This window comes from Phocoena sinus, chromosome 16 (assembly GCF_008692025.1).
Source record: "Phocoena sinus isolate mPhoSin1 chromosome 16, mPhoSin1.pri, whole genome shotgun sequence".
NCBI classification, from domain to species: domain Eukaryota; kingdom Metazoa; phylum Chordata; class Mammalia; order Artiodactyla; family Phocoenidae; genus Phocoena; species Phocoena sinus.
In genome coordinates, this window is record NC_045778.1 from 65,475,727 (window position 1) to 65,493,694 (window position 17,968).

A 17,968-nucleotide genomic window follows, 5' to 3' on the forward strand; every position below is an offset into this window, starting at 1 on the left:
CTCTTCAAATATTTTCTCTGGTCCCTTCTCTCTCTCTTCTCCTTCTGGGACCCCGATAATGCGAATGTTGTTATGTTTCATGTTGTCCCAGAGGTCTCTTAGGCTGTCTTCATTTCTTTTCGTTCTTTTTTCTTTATTCTGTTCCACAGCAGTGAATTCCACCATTCTGTCTTCCAGGTCATTTATCCATTCTTCTGCCTCAGTTATTCTGCTATTGATTCCTTCTAGTGTACTTTTCATTTCAGTTATTGTATTGTTCATCTCTGTTTGTTTGTTCTTTAACTCTTCTAGGACTTTGTTAAACATTTCTTGCATCTACTTGATCTTTGCCTCCATTCTTTTTCTGAGGTCCTGGATCATCTTCACTATCATTATTCTGAATTCTTTTTCTGGAAGGTTGCCTGTCTCCACTTCATTTAGTTGTTTTTCAGGGGTTTATCTTGTTCCTTCATCTGGTACATAATCCTCTGCCTTTTCATCTTGTCTGTCTTTCTGTGAATGTGGTTTTTGTTCCACAGGCTGCAGGATTATAGTTTTTCTTGCTTCTGCTGTCTGCCCTGTGGTGGATGAGGCTATCTAAGAGGCTTGAGCAAGTTTCCTGATGGGAGGGACTGGTGGTGGGTAGAGCTGGCTGTTGGTCTGGTGGGCAGACCTCAATGAAACTTTAATCCACTTTTCTGCTGATGGGTGGCACTGGGTTCCCTTCCTGTTGGTTGTTTGGCTTGAGGCTACCCAACATTGAAGCCTACCAGGCACTTTGGTGGGGCTAATGGTGAACTCTGGGAGAGCTCCAGGAGTACTTCCCAGAACTTCCGCTGCCAGTGTCCTTGTCCTCATGGTGAGACACAGACACCCCGTGCCTCTATAGGAGACCCTCCAACACTAGCAGGTAGGTCTGGTTCAGTCTCCTACAGGGTCACTGCTCCTTCCCCTGGGTCCTGATGCACACACTACTTTGTGTGTGCCCTCCAAGAGTGGAGTCTCTGTTTCTCCCAGTCCTGTCAAAGTCCTGCAATCAAATCCCGCTAGCCTTCAAAGTCTGATTCTCTAGGAATTCCTGCTCCCGTTGCCGGACCCCCAGGCTGGGAAGCCTGACATGGGGCCCAGAACCTTCACTCCAGTGGGTGGCCTTCTGTGGTATAAGTGTTCTCCAGTTTGTGAGTCACCCACCCAGCAGTTATGGGATTTGATTTCATTGTGATTGTGCCCCTCCTACCATCTCATTGTGGCTTCTCCTTTGTCTTTGGATGTGAGGTATCTTTTTTGGTGAGTTCCAGTGTCTTCCTGTTGATGACTGTTCAGCAGTTACTTGTGATTCCGGTGCTCTCGCAAGAGAGAGTAAGCGCACGTCCTTCTACTCCGCCATCTTGAACCAATCTCTCTGGTTCATGCTTCTTATGTCCTAAGAAATATTTGCAAAATCCAAGATCACAAAATTTTCTCTTAAGTTTTCTATAGGTAATCCATTTAGATCTGAGATTCATTTAGAGTTAATTTTTTTAGAAGGTGTGAGGTAACAGTTGAAGTTCACGTTTTGGCAAATGGACCTCCAGTTGTTTCACTATCATTTATTGAAAGACATTTCTGCATTGAATTGCCTTGGGATCTTTATAAAAAATGAAAGGACCATGTATGTGTGAATCTATTTTTGGACTCTATTCTTTTCCATTGATCTAAATATTTATCTTTACTAAAATACCACACTGTCTTAATTACTGCAGTTTTTCTAGTAAGTCATGAACTTAGGTAGCGTAAGCCTTCCAAATTGGTTCATCTTTTTCAAAAGTTCCTTTGAGTATTCTAGGTCTTTTTCATTTTCACATATATTATTGAAGCTGATTGTCACTTTCTACAACAAAGCCTACTAGAGTTTTGATTGGGATTGCATTGAATCTGTAGATTAATTTGGGGGAGAGTTGACACATCTGAACAACATTTAATCTTTTGATGCATGAACATGGTATATCTCCCCATTCATTCAATTATTTAGATGTTTTTAAAATTCAGTATTTTGTAGTGTTTCAGAGTGTGGGTAATGCACATACTTCATTAAATTAGTTAATATTTGTTAAAGTAGTTAATATTCTTTGATGCTATTGTAAATAGCAGTTGAATTTTGTATATTGACCTTGTAAATCTACTTTGCTAAACTCACTTATTAGTTCTAGTAATTTGTATATTAGGATTTTCTAAATAGACACTAAATGATGTTTACGTTAAAGATATTTTTACTTTTTCCTTGCCTTTCTGTATGATATTTATTTTTCGTGCCTTGTTTCATTGGCTAGGACCTCTAGCACAGTGGCTGAATAGAAGCTGATGAGAGTGAACATCCTTGCCTTGCTTCTGATATTGGGAAAACATATTCTTTCACCATTGATATGACAACTATAGATTTTTTTGTAGATGCCTTTTAACAAGTTGAGGAAATTCCTTTATTTCCTAATTTGCTGAAAGTTTTTTATCATGAATGAATGCATGAATTTTGTCAAATGCTTTTTCTACATCTATTGAGATTATACTGTGGTTTTTCTTTTTTATTCTGTTAATATGGTTAATTACACTGATTTCATTTTTTTGAACCTTAAACTAATCTTGCATTCCTGGAATAAACCCTATTTGGTCATGGTGTATTTTACAATACTCACGCTAACATCTCTAGTTAGTACAGACTCCACAAGTTTAAGGGTGCAGTCCCCAACATGACTGCCCTCACTACAGTTGCCAGATGCAAGTTTAAGAGTCCCCAGGCCACCCACGTTTATGACCAACTGACTGCAAATTTAGGTGTTCCCACAATCCCCTCAGGTTCAATAGTTCACTAGAACTACTCATGAAACTCAGGAAGGTGGTATACTTACGATTACAGGTTTTATTATAAATAATACAAATCATGACCAGCCAAATGAAGAGATGCATAGGGTGAGGTCCTGGAGAATCCTGGGCATGGAGCTTCTGTGTCCTCTCCATGTACTATCAGGATACATTACCCTGCTGGCAGATTGATGTGTTCACCAACCAGGAAGCTCACCTGAACCTTGGATTCTAGAGTTTTTATTTCCATATCATTATGTAATCACAGTTGATTGAATCATTCACCATGTGATTGAACTCTCTAGTGACCCTCCTCTCGCCAGAGGTTGGCTGGTATCAGTTGCTCAAAGCCTGAATCCTCTAATTATATGGCTGGTCTTTCTGGCATGACCAGTCCAATTTAAGTCATCTCCCTAGCGTAAACTCAAGAGTGGTCCAAGAGCCCACCATGAATAACAGAGACACTCCTATAACTGAGGAAATTCCAAGGTGTCTGAAGCTCTGTCCCAGGAAATTGGGACAAAGACCAGACAAGTTTTTTATTGTAAAACTGATAGTTTCTATAAATTTGCTAATATTTTCTCAAGAATTTTTGTGTCTGTGTTCTTGAGGGAATAGTAGTCTGTGGTTTTGTTTTGTTTTGTTTTTCAATGTAAGTTCTTTGTCAGGTTTTGGTATCAGGGTAATACTGGCCTCAAAATGAATTGGGAAATATTTCCATTTCCTTTATATTTTGAAATATGTTCTGTAGAATTAGTATTATTTATTCCCTAAATGCTTGGTAAAATTTGCCAATGAATACTTCTGGGCCTGGAGTTTTTTTGTGGGCAGGTTGTTTTTTGTTGTTGTTGTTGTTCTCGCTAATTTCTTCCTTGCTCTTATGGCACCATGACTTTTTTTTTTAACATCTTTATTGGAGTATAATTGCTTTACAATGGTGTGTTAGTTTCTGCTTTATAACAAAGGGAATCAGTTATACATATACACATGTTCCCATATCTCTTCCCTCCTGTGTCTCCCTCCCTCCCACCCTTCCTATCCCACCCCTCTAGGCAGTCACACACCACCTAGCTGATCTCCTTGTGCTACGCGGCTGCTTCCCACTAGCTATCCACTTTACTCTTGGTAGTGTATATATGTCCATGCCACTCTCTCACCTCGTCACAGCCTCCCCCTCCCCCTCCCCATATCCTCAAGTCCATGCTCTAGTAGGTCCGTGTCTTTATTTCTGTCTTACCCCTAGGTTCTTCATGACCTTTTTTTTTTTTCCCGTAGATTCCATATATATGTGTTAGCATACGGTATTTGTTTTTCTCCTTCTGACTTACTTCACTCTATATGACAGACTCTAGGTCCATCCACCTCACCACAAATAACTCAATTTCGTTTCTTTTATGGCTGAGTAATATTCCATTGTATATATGTGCCACATCTTCTTTATCCATTCATCTGTTGATGGACACTTAGGTTACTTCCATGTCCTGGCTATTGTAAATAGAGCTGCAGTGAACATTTTGGTACATGACTCTTTTTGAATTATGGTTTTCTCAGGATATATGCCCAGTAGTGGGATCGCTGGATCATATGGTAGTTCTATTTGTAGTTTTTTAAGGAACCTCCATGCTGTTCTCCATAGTGGTTGTATCAATTTACATTCCCACCAACAGTGCAAGAGTGTTCCTTTTTCTCCATACCCTCTCCAGCATTTATTGTTTCTAGATTTTTTGATGATGGCCATTCTGACTGGTGTGAGATGATATCTCATTGTAGTTTTGATTTGCATTTCTCTAACGATTAATGATGTTGAGCATTCTTTCATGTGTTTGTTGGTAATCTGTATATCTTCTTTGGAGAAATGTCTATTTAGGTCTTCTGTTTGTGGGCAGGTTTTTGATTATGAATGCAATTTCTGTAATAGATGCAAGGCTGACACTAACTCTCTATTTCTTCTTGAGTTAGTTTTGATAATTTGTATCTTTCAAGAAATTTGTCCATTTCATCTACATGTTGAATTTATTGGCATAAAGCTGTTCATAATATTCTCTTATCATCCTTTTAATGTGTGTAGTATCTGTAGTGATGTGCTCTCTTTTGTCCCTGATATTAGTTTTTTTTTGTGTGTTGGTAATTTTTGCCTTTTTTCTGCATCAGTTTTTGAAAAGTTTATGCATTTTACTGGGTTTTTTTTTAAAGTCAACTTTTGGTTTTATTGATACTCTCTGTTGTTTCCTGTCTTCTATTTTGTTTATTCCTGTTCTTGGCTTTATTATTTCTTCCTCTACTTCAGAGTTTCTCAACCCCAGCACTATTGACATTTTGGGCCAGATAATTCTGTTTTGAGCATCATTGGATGTTTCGCAGCATCCCTGGCATCTCCTCACAAAACACCAGTAGTGTCCCCCTGGTGTGATAACCAAAAATGTCTCCAGATGTGGCCAAATATCTTCTGGTGGGAAAAATAGCCCACACAGTTGAGATCCATTGCCCACCTTCTTTTGGTTTAGTTTGCTTTTTTTCTACCTTCTAAAGGTGGAAGGCATTGATTTTGGACTCCATCACTGCCCCCTACCCCAACATAAGGATTTAAAGCTAGAAATATTTTTCTCTAAACACTGCTTTAGCTGCATGCCATGTTTGAAATGTTGTATTTCTTTATCATCCAGCTGAAGATACTTTGTGATTTGTTCTTTAACTTGTGACTTCTTATTTCCTTTTCTATTTCATTGGGCTTAATTTGCTCTTCTTTTTGTAGCTTCTCAAGGTGAAAGTTAGACCATAGATTTTTAACTTTGTTTTTTATACTAATAGAAGAATTTAAAGCTAAACATTTCTAAGTACTGCTTTAGATACATCCAACAAATTTTGACATGTGTTTTCATTATCATTCAGTTCAGAATATTTTTCTGATTTCTCTGTCATTTGTTCTTTGATTTGTTGCTTATTTTCCAAATATTGCTATTTTCCTAGTTACCTTATTGTTACTGATTTCTAATTCCATTGTGCTTAGAGAACTTACTCTGTATGGTTTTTTTTTTGGCTGTGTCGGGTCTTCGTTTCTGTGCGAGAGCTTTCTCTAGTTGTGGCAAGCGGTGGCCACTCTTCATAGCGGTGCACGGGCCTCTCACTATCGCAGCCTCTCTTGTTGCGGAGCACAGGCTCCAGACGCGCAGGCTCAGCAGTTGTGGCTCACGGGCCTAGTTGCTCCGTGGCATGTTGGCTCTTCCCAGACCAGGGCTCGAACCCGTGTCCCCTGCATTAGCAGGCAGATTCTCAACCACTGCGCCACCAGGGAAGCCCTCTGTATGATTTTAGTACTTAAATTTATTGAAAATTATGCTTTACAAAGTGCATAACTTAGGGACGTTTATGTAATATATCAAAAGATTTACCAGAGACAAATTAGAGTGTTTGCTGTATTTGAAATAAGAATTGATTTTTACTGAATTTGATTCATGTGTAATTTTTTCTTTTTTTCTTGTTTATTGAAAATGTACGTACAGAAAAGTGTATAAATCCTAAGTGTATAGCTCGATGAATTTTCACAAAGGTGAAGAAATAAAATATTATAGACTTACTGTCAACCCTACCTGAGGTAACTACAGTCTTCTTTTGATACCATTAGTTTTGCCAGTTTTTAACTTTATACGAATGGGGTTATGCAGTGTGTATTTTTGTATCTGCCATTTTTCATTCAGCACTATGTTGAGATTTTGAAAATTCATCCATGTTATTGCATAATAGTTCATTCTCAGGGCTCTATAGTATTACATTATATCAATATGAATGTTCCACAATTTATTCATCCATCCTACTATTAATGGACATTTGAATTTCCAGTTTTGGGCTAGTATGAAAAGAATGTGTATTCTCTTGTATGTCCTTTGGTGAACATATTTATGTATATTAGTTTGGTGTATGCCTCTGAGGGGAAATGCTGAATCATAAGGTATGCATATATTCAGCTTTGATAGTAAGTTTTAAGAAAAACTTATTAATTGTAGTTATTGTTATGCATCCTGTTTAGACACTTGCTTTTTTGTGGTCTTAGTTATTGTGGTGGGGTTTTTTTGTTATTGTTATGGAAGAAGTAGTACGTTTCTTATGAGGCATTTTTCCTAAAAGTGTGCAGTATTCAAGTTTTAATGTCTTTAATGTTTTTTTTAAATATGTACTTGTGATAGAAGTAAATGTACAAAACTACTTCTTTGAAAGAATTACTTTATTGGCAATAAGCATGATTTTCTTTTATTACAGTGTTCTTCAAACTTTATTGACCACTTTTTTATATACCACTAGCAGCAAAAAAATTCTGTATACCTAATATATTTGCATGTGTTGATAATTGTATACATGTATCACTGTACTAATATTTTATAAATATAGAATAAAGTTTAAGAAGAAGAATAAACATAAATAGAAGTTTCACTATTCAACCAATTCTTTTTCAACCCCTTTAGGTATATACTTCAGAGACCCCCTGCTCTAATAAAGCTGAAGTTTAAGCTTTAGGATACAGTTAGAAAATATTCATTTAGCGTCATAGAATGTGTTCTTTTCATTGTGTGGAGGACAACATCCACTAGGCACTTTAGGATTAGAAAATAAGTGAAATGAAAATGTTAACAAATTAGGGGTTGGCTCATTAATCCAACAAAGATAGAAGTCTTTTCTTTTGTTGGAAGAGAATATTAATTCTGGGAACAGGGGCTTTTATTTTCCTTCCATGGTGGTACTACTCTTGAGCCAAATGGTACAATTTTGTGCACTTTCAATTCTACGCTTCATTTCATTGACTGCCACCAAACTGCACCCTAAAGAATTAAAAGTTTACGTATTAGAGCAGTGTTGTAGTCAGTGAAAAATCACAGATTTGGTTGAGATAATGACTCCCACTCAAGCAGAGAATACGTTAGCATGTCTCTTAAAGGGATAGTATTTGCGAAAAAGATTACCTGTGATTTGATGATAAAATGATAGAAATGTCTTTTACCCCTGTCCTTGGAAGTTGTTAAGCATTCATAGTAAGAGTGTCTGAAAGGAAGACAGTTCATAGTGTTTGTTCTCAGAGGTGTATTTTTGTTTGGAGAAGAAAAGTGTGCTAACCAGATGGATTATTCAGAACATCTCAGCTTTGTAGGGAATTTATCATAATGGGTTATTTTAATGGCATATTATTGGAAGGGCTTGGTCAGGCACATAGGCTCAGGGAAGCAAAGAGGTTGTTTCTGAGTGTGCTAGGATGTGATGTGTTCAACTTCTCTGTTTGCCAGCACTGTTTGGATCGTTATTTTCTGCGTGTACGTATAATTAGACGTCATACCTTAAATCTTATACTGTCCTCACAGCCGACTAAATGATTAAAAGACCTGTCTTTTCCTTCAGTTTCTTTTTTAATCATTATGGTTGGTTGTTTGTTTCCAGGCTAATTCCAAGTGTTACTAAGAACCTCTCAATTTGTTGCCCCATGTAGTATGTTTAACATTGTTTTAGGTAGTATATTTTCAGTCTTGTTAAAAATAATAAGAATATTTACAGTGGCTAACATTTACTGAATACTTACTAGGTGCTGATGCTTTTACATTATTCTCTAATTCTCACAGTAACCCAGCCAAGGCATGTGGTATTATTCTAGTTTTACAAACGAGAAAACTGTTAATTAGAGAGGTTAAATAATTTGTTCAAAGTTCCACAGCTAATGTGAGTGATAGGGCTAATATTTAAACTCAGGGCTTTTTTCCATTTTTGTTCTCTGGTTTTGCTTTGGACTTCACAACTCTGCTTGTTTGCTTGTGCTATATCCTTTCCACTTGGAATGTCTTCTCCCTACTAGGTCTGGTTTCTAGTAGTAGCAAATGTACTCATCATGTAAGCTGCAGACCAAATGTCCCCTTTTCTAAAGCCCCATTTTCTGATAGCCCCATTTGTAAGTAAACTCTGCATCCTTTAAACTCCCACAACACTTTGTACCTTTCTTAATATATTTGTTTTGCCTTGAGTTATAATTATTCCTGTAAATGTCTTAACCTACCAGCTAGAGACTGTCTCTGATTCCTTGCAGCTTAAGACAATTTTGAACATTGAAGATATGCAGTATTTGTTGACTTGATATTAGAGGCAAAAAAGTCATCAAAGTAGGAGTAAACGCTACTGATGCATTTTTTAAAAATTGGAAGAATATGGCAATATGATAAAGATTAGTACATATGTGATCATTTTTGCTTCTTGGTATTTGGAAATTTTGTTAAATTTTACTAGTGGTATAACTAGATATGGCATACATTTTCTGGTTTGGTGGAAAAGTTCATATACTTAGCTATCATTTTATATTTTTTAAGAAGATAATAAAGAAAAATCTGAGAGAGGTGGGAAGAACCTGCTGTTTTAATTTTGTTCACAGCAGTGGTTCAGATTATGTTCTTTTGGTGTTAGCTTTGATAGTAGGCTCAATATAATGCTGGAATTCAGCAATTGGTTATCTTTGGATATATATCTTTTTTTTTTTTTTTTTGCGGTACGTGGGCCTCTCACTGCTGTGGCCTCTCCCGTTGCGGAACACAGGCTCCGGACGCACAGGCTCAGCGGCCATGGCTCACGGGCCCAGCCGCTCCGCCGCGCGTGGGATCCTCCTAAACTGGGGCACGAACCTGCGTCCTCTGCATCGGCAGGCGGACTGCCAACCACTGCGCCACCAGGGAAGCCCGGATATATATCTTTTGCATTTAATGCCATATGTGGAATGCCAAACTGTTTGAAATAAGTATACGGTGCATAGTCATTGTCTCTCTAAATAGATTATTTCCATTTATTACTTACTGTAGTATTTCTTTTTTTTTTCTCTACTTCTCTCTTTCTTTTAAATTAATTAATTTTTAAATTTTTTGGCTGCATTGGGTCTTCGTTGGGCTTTCTCTAGTTGCGGCGAAGGGGAGGCTACTCTTTGTTGCAGTGTGCAGGCTTCTCATTGCAGTGGCTTCTCTTGTGGAGCATGAGCTCTAGGTACACGGGCTTCAGTAGTTGTGGCACTCGGGCTCAGCAGTTGTGGCTCATGGGCTCTAGAGCACAGGCTCAGTAGTTGTGGCACATGGGCTTAGTTACTCCAAGGCATGTGGGATCTTCCTGGACCAGGGCTCGAACCCATGTCCCCTGCATTCGTAGGCGGATTCTTAACGAGTGCGCCACCAGGGAAGTCCCCTTAGTATAGTATTTCATTGTTTTTGTTTTACTTGTTCTGAGTTTTCTTCTCAGATTAAGGCAATTAAACCAAAACTTACTAAGAGGGGGTGGGTGGGATATTTTATTATTGATTACACGTTCAAATTTTGGACAATATTTTTTTGCTTTAAATCTCTTTCAAATACACCTTTTTCCTCTTCTAACTTATTGATTTACTTTGACATTTCATTCAAACAACAAAGAACTTAAACCTTTTTATAAATATATGTGGTAGAGATTTGGTTGTAATTTATTGAGTTTTGAAGTCTGAGTCTGTGTTATACTAAAAGTGCTGTGTTTTTATTGTTTCTCCCATCTGAGTCATACATATCCTTGCCATTAATTTGTCTGAACTCTTAAAGCATCCTGAGATTTTTTTTTACATCTCGAGAGAGAGAGAGAGATGTCCTCTTATTAAGATAATCTCTTGAAAATGAACATCAAACTACAATGAGGTATCACCTCACACCATTCAGGATGGCCATCATCAAAATATCTACAAACAGGGGCTTCCCTGGTGGCGCAGTGGTTGAGGGTCCGCCTGCCGATGCAGGGGACACGGGTTTGTGCCCCGGTCCGGGAGGATCCCACATGCCATGGAGTGGCTGGGCCCGTGAGCCGTGGCTGCTGGGCCTGTGCATCCGGAGCCTGTGCTCCGCAATGGGAGAGGCCACAATGGTGAGAGGCCCGCGTACCGCAAAAAAAGAAAAAAATCTACAAACAGTAAATGCTGGAGAGGGTGTGGAGAAAAGGGAACCCTCTTGCACTGTTGGTGGGAATGTAAATTGATACAGCCACTATGGAGAAGAGTATGGAGGCTCCTTAAAAAACTAAAAATAGAACTACCATACAACCCAGTAATCCCACTACTGGGCATATACCCTGAGAAAACCACAATTCAAAAAGAGTCATATACCACAGTGTTCATTGCAGCTCTATTTACAATAGCCAGGACATGGAAACAACCTAAGTGTCCATCGACAGGTGAATGGATAAAGAATATGTGGTATATATATATATACAATGGAATATTACTCAGCCATAAAAAGAAACGAAATTGAGTTATTTGTAGTGAAGTGGATGGAACTAGAGTCTGTCATATAGAGTGAAGTAAGTCAGAAAGAGGAAAACAAATACCATATGCTAACACATATATTAGGAATCTAAAAAAAAAAAAATGGTTCTGAAGAACCTAGGGGCAGGACAGGAATGAAGATGCAGACGTAGAGAATGGACTTGAGGACACGCGGAGGGGGAAGGGGAAGCTGGGACAAAGTGAGAGAGTGGCGTGGACATATATGCACTACCAAATGTAAAATAGATAGCTAATGGGAAGCAGCCACATAGCTCAGGGAGATCAGCTCGGTGCTTTGTGACCACCTAGAGGGGTGGGATAGGGAGGGTAGGAGGGAGACGCAAGAGGGAGGAGATATGGGGATATATGTATATGTAGAGCTGATTTGCTTTTTTATAAAGCAGAAACTAACACACCATTGTAAAGCAATTATACTCCATTAAAGCTGTTTAAGAAAAAATGAACATCAGTCTTTTTCATCCTGTGTCACTTGGACCTTATGAAACTGCTAAGAAAGCAAAAGGTGGACAGTAGACAGTAATTCAAAGAAGGCTTTTGGCTCTTGAACTAAGACAGTGGGTAAAATTTCCACAAATTATGGGACTGACAAAAATATTGTTAAAATTTAGAAATTTGATTATTAAATATCCATTAAAATAATAAATCAGATTAAAGTAATCAGTAATATAATAATCTGAAGGCTTTTGACATTAACCAGAATATATTAAATGCTTAAAGTTTCAGTTCTGATGACAGGAACTTAAATTTTCCTTTATAAAATTCCATTATTGTTGATGCCAAACTATTGTAAAAATAATACGTTTAGTCAAGAGAACTGAGTATAACATAATTCTAATAGTAGCTAACTTTAGGTAGAGTTTGTTATATTTTGATGTTCAACATAAATTTGTTTATTCCTCATAACAATCATATGAGGCAAGTACTGTTATTTTTCCTATTTCGTAGATGAGAAAACTGAGTACAGAGAAATGAAGGGACTTTTAAAAGGCCACACAATATTTGAACCCAGTCAGTCAGGCCTTAGAGTCTGTGCCCTTAACCTCTCTTCAGTATTGCTTGTCACTGAGTGGTTAAGAACTTGGGGTTTGGAGTAACAAAGACGTGGGCTTAACTCATGGCTGCAACTTATATTCTTGGGACAAGAGCATGTCTCTTTACCTCTCTGAGCCTCAGTATTCTTGTTTATAAAATGAGGGTTGTTTGGAGGATAAAATGAGGTAATGTATGTTAACTGTTTAGCAGACACTCAGCTTGTTCAATAGATGGTAAGTATTATTGTAACAAATACTAATAAGTAAAATGAAAAAAGTCACAAACAGAAGACTTTGTTAGCATTTTGAGGTGTATCCGCCCAGTCTTTTAAACATGTGTTTTTTATTTTATTAATATATTTTCTTCTGTTCATGTTATTTTTTTCCCTTGTATAACTTTTTTTGGTTTATGTTTCACATTCAAGGAAAGAAGGCTTGAATTTGTCTGTATCACTTAGCAATAAGACAAGCCTGTTTCAGCTTCTGTGGTGGCCAAAACTTTTTCTCTCCCTATGTTTAGGAGTAGGTAAGTGGAGATAGAAGAGGACACGGAAGTACATATACCTTTTTTTTAAACAAAAAAAATGGGATTATGTTTGAATTAAAATTTCTAATATGATGTCTACAAATCAGTAAAACATAGGACCCTAGAAGTAGGCAAGAAAATACTTGCTAGTATCAATTTTATCAAAAATGACAATGAGATCCTAATTTCAAAATATTTAGAGTTGTTAACTGAAAACAGTATACCTGAATGAACAGTCTTAATGAACATAGACTATTTCTTCTTGATGAGTGAGATAGATCGAAGTCTGACCATGTATTGCATTGTTAAATAAATTAACTGGGTGAATTTATTTAGCAGTACCTAAACTAATCCCCCTTTCTATAGCCTCAGCAACAAAACATGGCTAATACTCTTTTTTTCCCCCTTTTTTCCTCCCTTTTAGGTCTACACACAATGAGCTGGAAAAGAATCGGTGAGTCAGTGATGAGGTGCAGCTTTCATATATGTTAAAAAGCAAACTCAACATTTGACCTGTGAAAATATATTGCATATGTAGTTATAACTTTTCTACATGTGTAACATATCATGGTTCTGATATATGTGTATTCTCTCCAAAAAGTAGTCCACTTACACTATCTAAACTGGAAGACATAAATATACTCTGAGTTTATTTGAATTTTGAGTTTATGTTGAGCGTTCTTTATTTCTGTCTCAACGGGTTAATTGTGATAGGCTCATGGCTTAAATATGGTCTTGCTAAAGGATTAGGTTTCTGTAATGTAGCTAATAACTATTATGGCAAATTGTAGGATATTGAATTTCTTTTTCTTTGCAGTTCATTCATTCATGCATTCAACAAATCTTTATCTTGCACCATCTATATGTCAGTGCCAGGCAGGCGTAATGCTTTACATAGTAAATACAAGAATGTGTAAGGCAATTTCTGACCTTAAGGAATTTATAGCTTCCTGGGAGAGAAAGATAAGTAATTAAAATACTGTATAGTGTGGTAAGTATGATGATACTGTATAGTGTGGTAAGTATGATGATGGAGAAGCAGAGGATGCTGAAAGATCAATTTTGAAGGTCACCTGATTCTCTCTTGAGGGAGTCTTAGAAGGCTTTCCAGAGGATAGTGAGCACTGTTTGTTGAGGAGACTGCAAGAGGTTCAGTATGAGTATAAAAGATGGTAGCATGAGGCAAGCCAGGCCAGATGTTGACAATTATGCTGAAGAGTTTGGACTTTTTCTGAGAGCAGTAAGCAGTTGAATGATTTTAAAGTGGGTTGTCATATGATCATATTTGGGTTTTGGAAAGATCACTTTGGCTACAGTATAAAGAATTGGCTGATTGGCAGAAGGGATCTCAGAGACAAGAAAACTCTTTGGAGGCCATTGGAAGCCTCCAAGGTAAGAGATGATGGTAGCCATTGGAGATAGAAGTAGACAGAATAAAGAAATAGTATGGAATATAATCAATAGAAATTGGTGATTAGTTGGCTATGGAAGGTTAAGTTTTAGATTATATTATCATTTACTAAAAAAAGGAATATAGGAAGAGGACAAGTTTGGGGGAGAAGATGAGGATTGAATGACTAAATATTCTCTTTTTGGTATGAAGGTTAAAGTAATAAGCAACAAACTGGAATTGTTTATATTAGCCGTTTTTTAAATTATATAAGATTCAGATGTACAGCACTGTAATTCGACATCTGTGTGCACTAAAAAGTGATCACCATGCAGTTGACCCCCTTCATCCACTGCACCCTGCCCCACAACCTCCTTCCCCTCTGGTAACCGGTAATCTGTTCTCTGTATCTATAGGTTTGTTTGTTTTGTTTTGTTTTGTTTTTTTAGATTCCACGGACAAGTGAAATCATAGGTATTTGTCTTTCTCTGTGTGGCTTATTTCACTTAGCATATACCTTCAAGGTCCATTCATGTTGTCACAAATGGCAGAATTTCATTCTTTTTTACGGCTGAGTAGGATTCCCTCGTGTGCATGTATGTGTGTGTGTGTGTGTGTGTGTGTGTGTGTGTGTGTATACACACATACATACACATGCCACATCATCCATCAATCCATTGATAGACACTTAGGTTATTTCCATATCTTTACTACTGTAGATAATGGTGCAATGAACATAGGGGTGCATATATCTTTTCAAATCACTGTTTTCCTGTTCTTTGGATAAATACCCAGAAGTAGAATAGCTGGGTGTACCACCCATTTTTGACATACAAGATCTCTATGACCTTCAACTTTTTGTCCTGCTCTTTTTTAAATAGCAGGGCCCTTACATATTGACTAACCTAACTGCCTCACTGCAGATAAATTTAAATATCAAATCCTCTTGAAGAGGCTTAGCATTTTCCTCCAGGCTGACTTAGTGGCTTTTACCACTTTATTTGCACAATGCTCTGTTCATATCTCCTACTGTAAAACTTAATCAGGTAGTCTTATAATTATCTGTTTATATGTCTCTTTCTGCCAAATGACTATGACTACCTCAAAGGTAGGGATTCTGTTTTGTTCAGTTTTGTATTCTTGGTGTCTAGCATTTGATGCATGTATAGTAGATGGTAGCTTTAATACTGAATGAAGGATAAAACTGGAGCAAAGTTCAGTGGTCTAGTCAAAAATGTTTTGCTAGTTTGAGGCAAAGCAGTTTGGCAGGAAATGTTTTAAAGAGTCTTTTCTGTCTTATATTTCTAGTATATTAAAGGAAGTATCTGGCTAGTTTAAACATAGCAAAAGGACTAAGAAATAACAGCTTTGAAGATACTAAAAATAAAACCTTCTCTTGACCTTTAGAGCACAGAGTGTATTTTGGGGCCATATGTTTTAAATACTGGTAAACATGTGGCTTTTATAATTATTTCACCCACATGAATGTGGCCCTTGAGAGACCCTCATTGGAAATCTAGCAAAAACCTTTGTTTAACACGAGAGTAAAGAGACTGTTTAGTAAAGTATTTGAAATTGAGCTTTTAAAACCTTTGAGTAAACTTCATTCAATGCATTCTGTATATCAATTCTGACTTATTGATAACCTTATCACCCATAGTATTACTTTGATATGCCCTGTAAATTGTTTAATCTCATATTTGTCTATAGCACTGGAGTAGCATGTGTGGCTTTTATCACCTGGACTGTACCTGATCTCTGCTCTCTCCAGTGAAGGCTTTTTGTTCCCATTTTATTTACTTAGGTCTAAGACTTTCTGGCTGGTTTCCTACCCTACCTCTCTTAAGGCATTCACTTATCCTTTTCTGTCCTCTTCTGATAGTCCTAGATGTCTTTATTTCTCAAATTATGTCTTCTCCTCTCTCCCGTCTTCCCTCCTGTTCTTTCGTCCTCCCTCCCTTTCTTCTTTGAGGTTGAAAGGTAATATAGAATTAACCTTTCCAAGATATATTTGTTTTTAAAAGGGATATTTATCAATATAAATCTCTAAATTAGTGGAATGTGTCAGAGGATGAGTGTTAAAGGAAGAATCCAATTGAATAACCTATACTCCACTTCTGAAAAGTGGATCTAACAAGAAAACAAATATTGGTAGACACAGGATGATTTAAAGGGAGGGGTGGGGGGATGTTTTGGCCAAAGAGCAGGAAAGCAGCACAAGAATATTTTTAATATTTAAGCCTGTATTGCTATTACAGTTTTTAGGCCCCCACCCAGTTCTATTTAATGATCCTTTTTTCTAAGGCACTGTTTTTATTTGACATATTAAATAAAAAGTTTACGTAGATTTGGCATCCTTTAAAATAAATAGAATTTTGGCTTTACCTTTCATTTGCTTTTGAGTGTGAGCTTATATGAGGAAAGTAATTCACTGTCAAAAGAGTGATTTGATTTTGTTTTCATTCTGAAAACATAGCCCTGAAGCAAGTCATATTTTTGAAATTTTGCTGCTCTACATACAATATGTTCATATCAAAAGTTTTTTTAAAAAGCTTAGTTCTAAAATCTTGCATATAAAGCTACTCCAAGTTAGTGGGTTTTTTTTACTGGGGCAATGCAGTGAGAATTAGAGTAGATGATTTTAAATTGTTAGTGAAAGACAGAGTAATTCCAGATGGCTATCATTTTTTTAAAATTTATCTATTTATTTATTTACTTTTGGCTGAGGTGGGTCTTTGTTGCTGCTTGCGGGCTTTCTCTAGTTGCAGCGAGCTGAGGCTACTGTTCATTGCGGTGCGCGGGCTTTTCATTGCGGTGGCTTCTCTTTGTTGCGGAGCACGGCCTCTAGGCACACGGTAGTTGTGGTACTTCAGTAGCTGTGGCTTCAGCAGTGGTACTTCAGTAGTTGTGGCTCTCGTGCTCAGTAGTTGTGGCTCGTGGGCTCTAGAGTGCAGGCTCAGTAGTTGTGGCACACAGGCCCAGTTGCTTGTGGCATGTGAAATCTTCCTGGACCAGGGCTCGAACCTGTGTCCCCTGCATTGGCAGGCAGATTCTTAACCACTGTGCCACCAGAGAAGTCCCCAGATGGCTATCTTAAACAGAGCCCTAAGATTGTTGAAGCCCTGGGTCTGGCCTTGAGGAGACAATAGCCAACAAATGTTGAGGTTCGTACTCCCAGATTTCAGAGGGTCTGGCGAGCACAGAGTAGTTTGCTCTGGCCCACAATTACCCCAAGATGCCTATAGCCCATTAGGGAGCTTTTAGGTAGTTTCAGACCTGATAAGGAAATTCAGATTCTTTCTTGGATAGGTTCTGGGTTTCTTTTTCTGCCTAAAACCTTGATGGTTACACTGAGCCTGGGCTAGGTGGTACAGAACATTTGTTACCTGTGTATTCACCCTGTCCCTCTAGACCTACAAGAGGTCGTAACAGGCTCAGGAGGTAGAAGTAAAGGGAAGTAGAATACCTTTAGCTGTTCTGCATTCCTCAGGAGCCTATGTGAATCATCTCATGGTAAAATGAATTTTATTTTTGAGTCTTTATGATTTGAAAATCAAGAATTTACATTGCCCCATTGGCTTATCTTATAAGTTGGGTCATTTGCCAGAGAAGAAACCATTCAGTACAGATTTTAGATCACTTCATTGCTTTTTCATTTTCTTAATTCAGATTACTGAAGATGTTTTTGAAAGAGTCAACAACTTTAATAGGACTTTAATGATCAAGAACCTTAGTGCTGACAGCAGGAGAGGCCCTTTAACCTTAATAGTTGTCATTCCATTGAAACAAAAGGCTTACTCTTATCCACACTTTGGCAAAGCTAAAAGGACCATATGAGGACACTGGACTTACAATGCCTTCCTAGGCAGAGCAGAAGTACCCCGAGTATTTGTGATAAA

The 17,968-nt window shown here is 37.6% G+C and overlaps 1 protein-coding gene across 2 annotated transcripts in view; it reads left to right on the forward strand.

The window, feature by feature from the left end:
* MXI1 (MAX interactor 1, dimerization protein) overlaps window positions 1–17,968 on the forward strand; it is a 100,791-nt gene that overhangs the window by 37,849 nt on the left and 44,974 nt on the right. For both annotated transcript variants that reach the window (XM_032608637.1, XM_032608638.1), the window contains exon 3: window positions 13,104–13,133. In XM_032608637.1, the coding sequence (XP_032464528.1) occupies window positions 13,104–13,133 (30 nt within the window). The remainder of the gene's footprint in view (window positions 1–13,103; window positions 13,134–17,968) is intronic.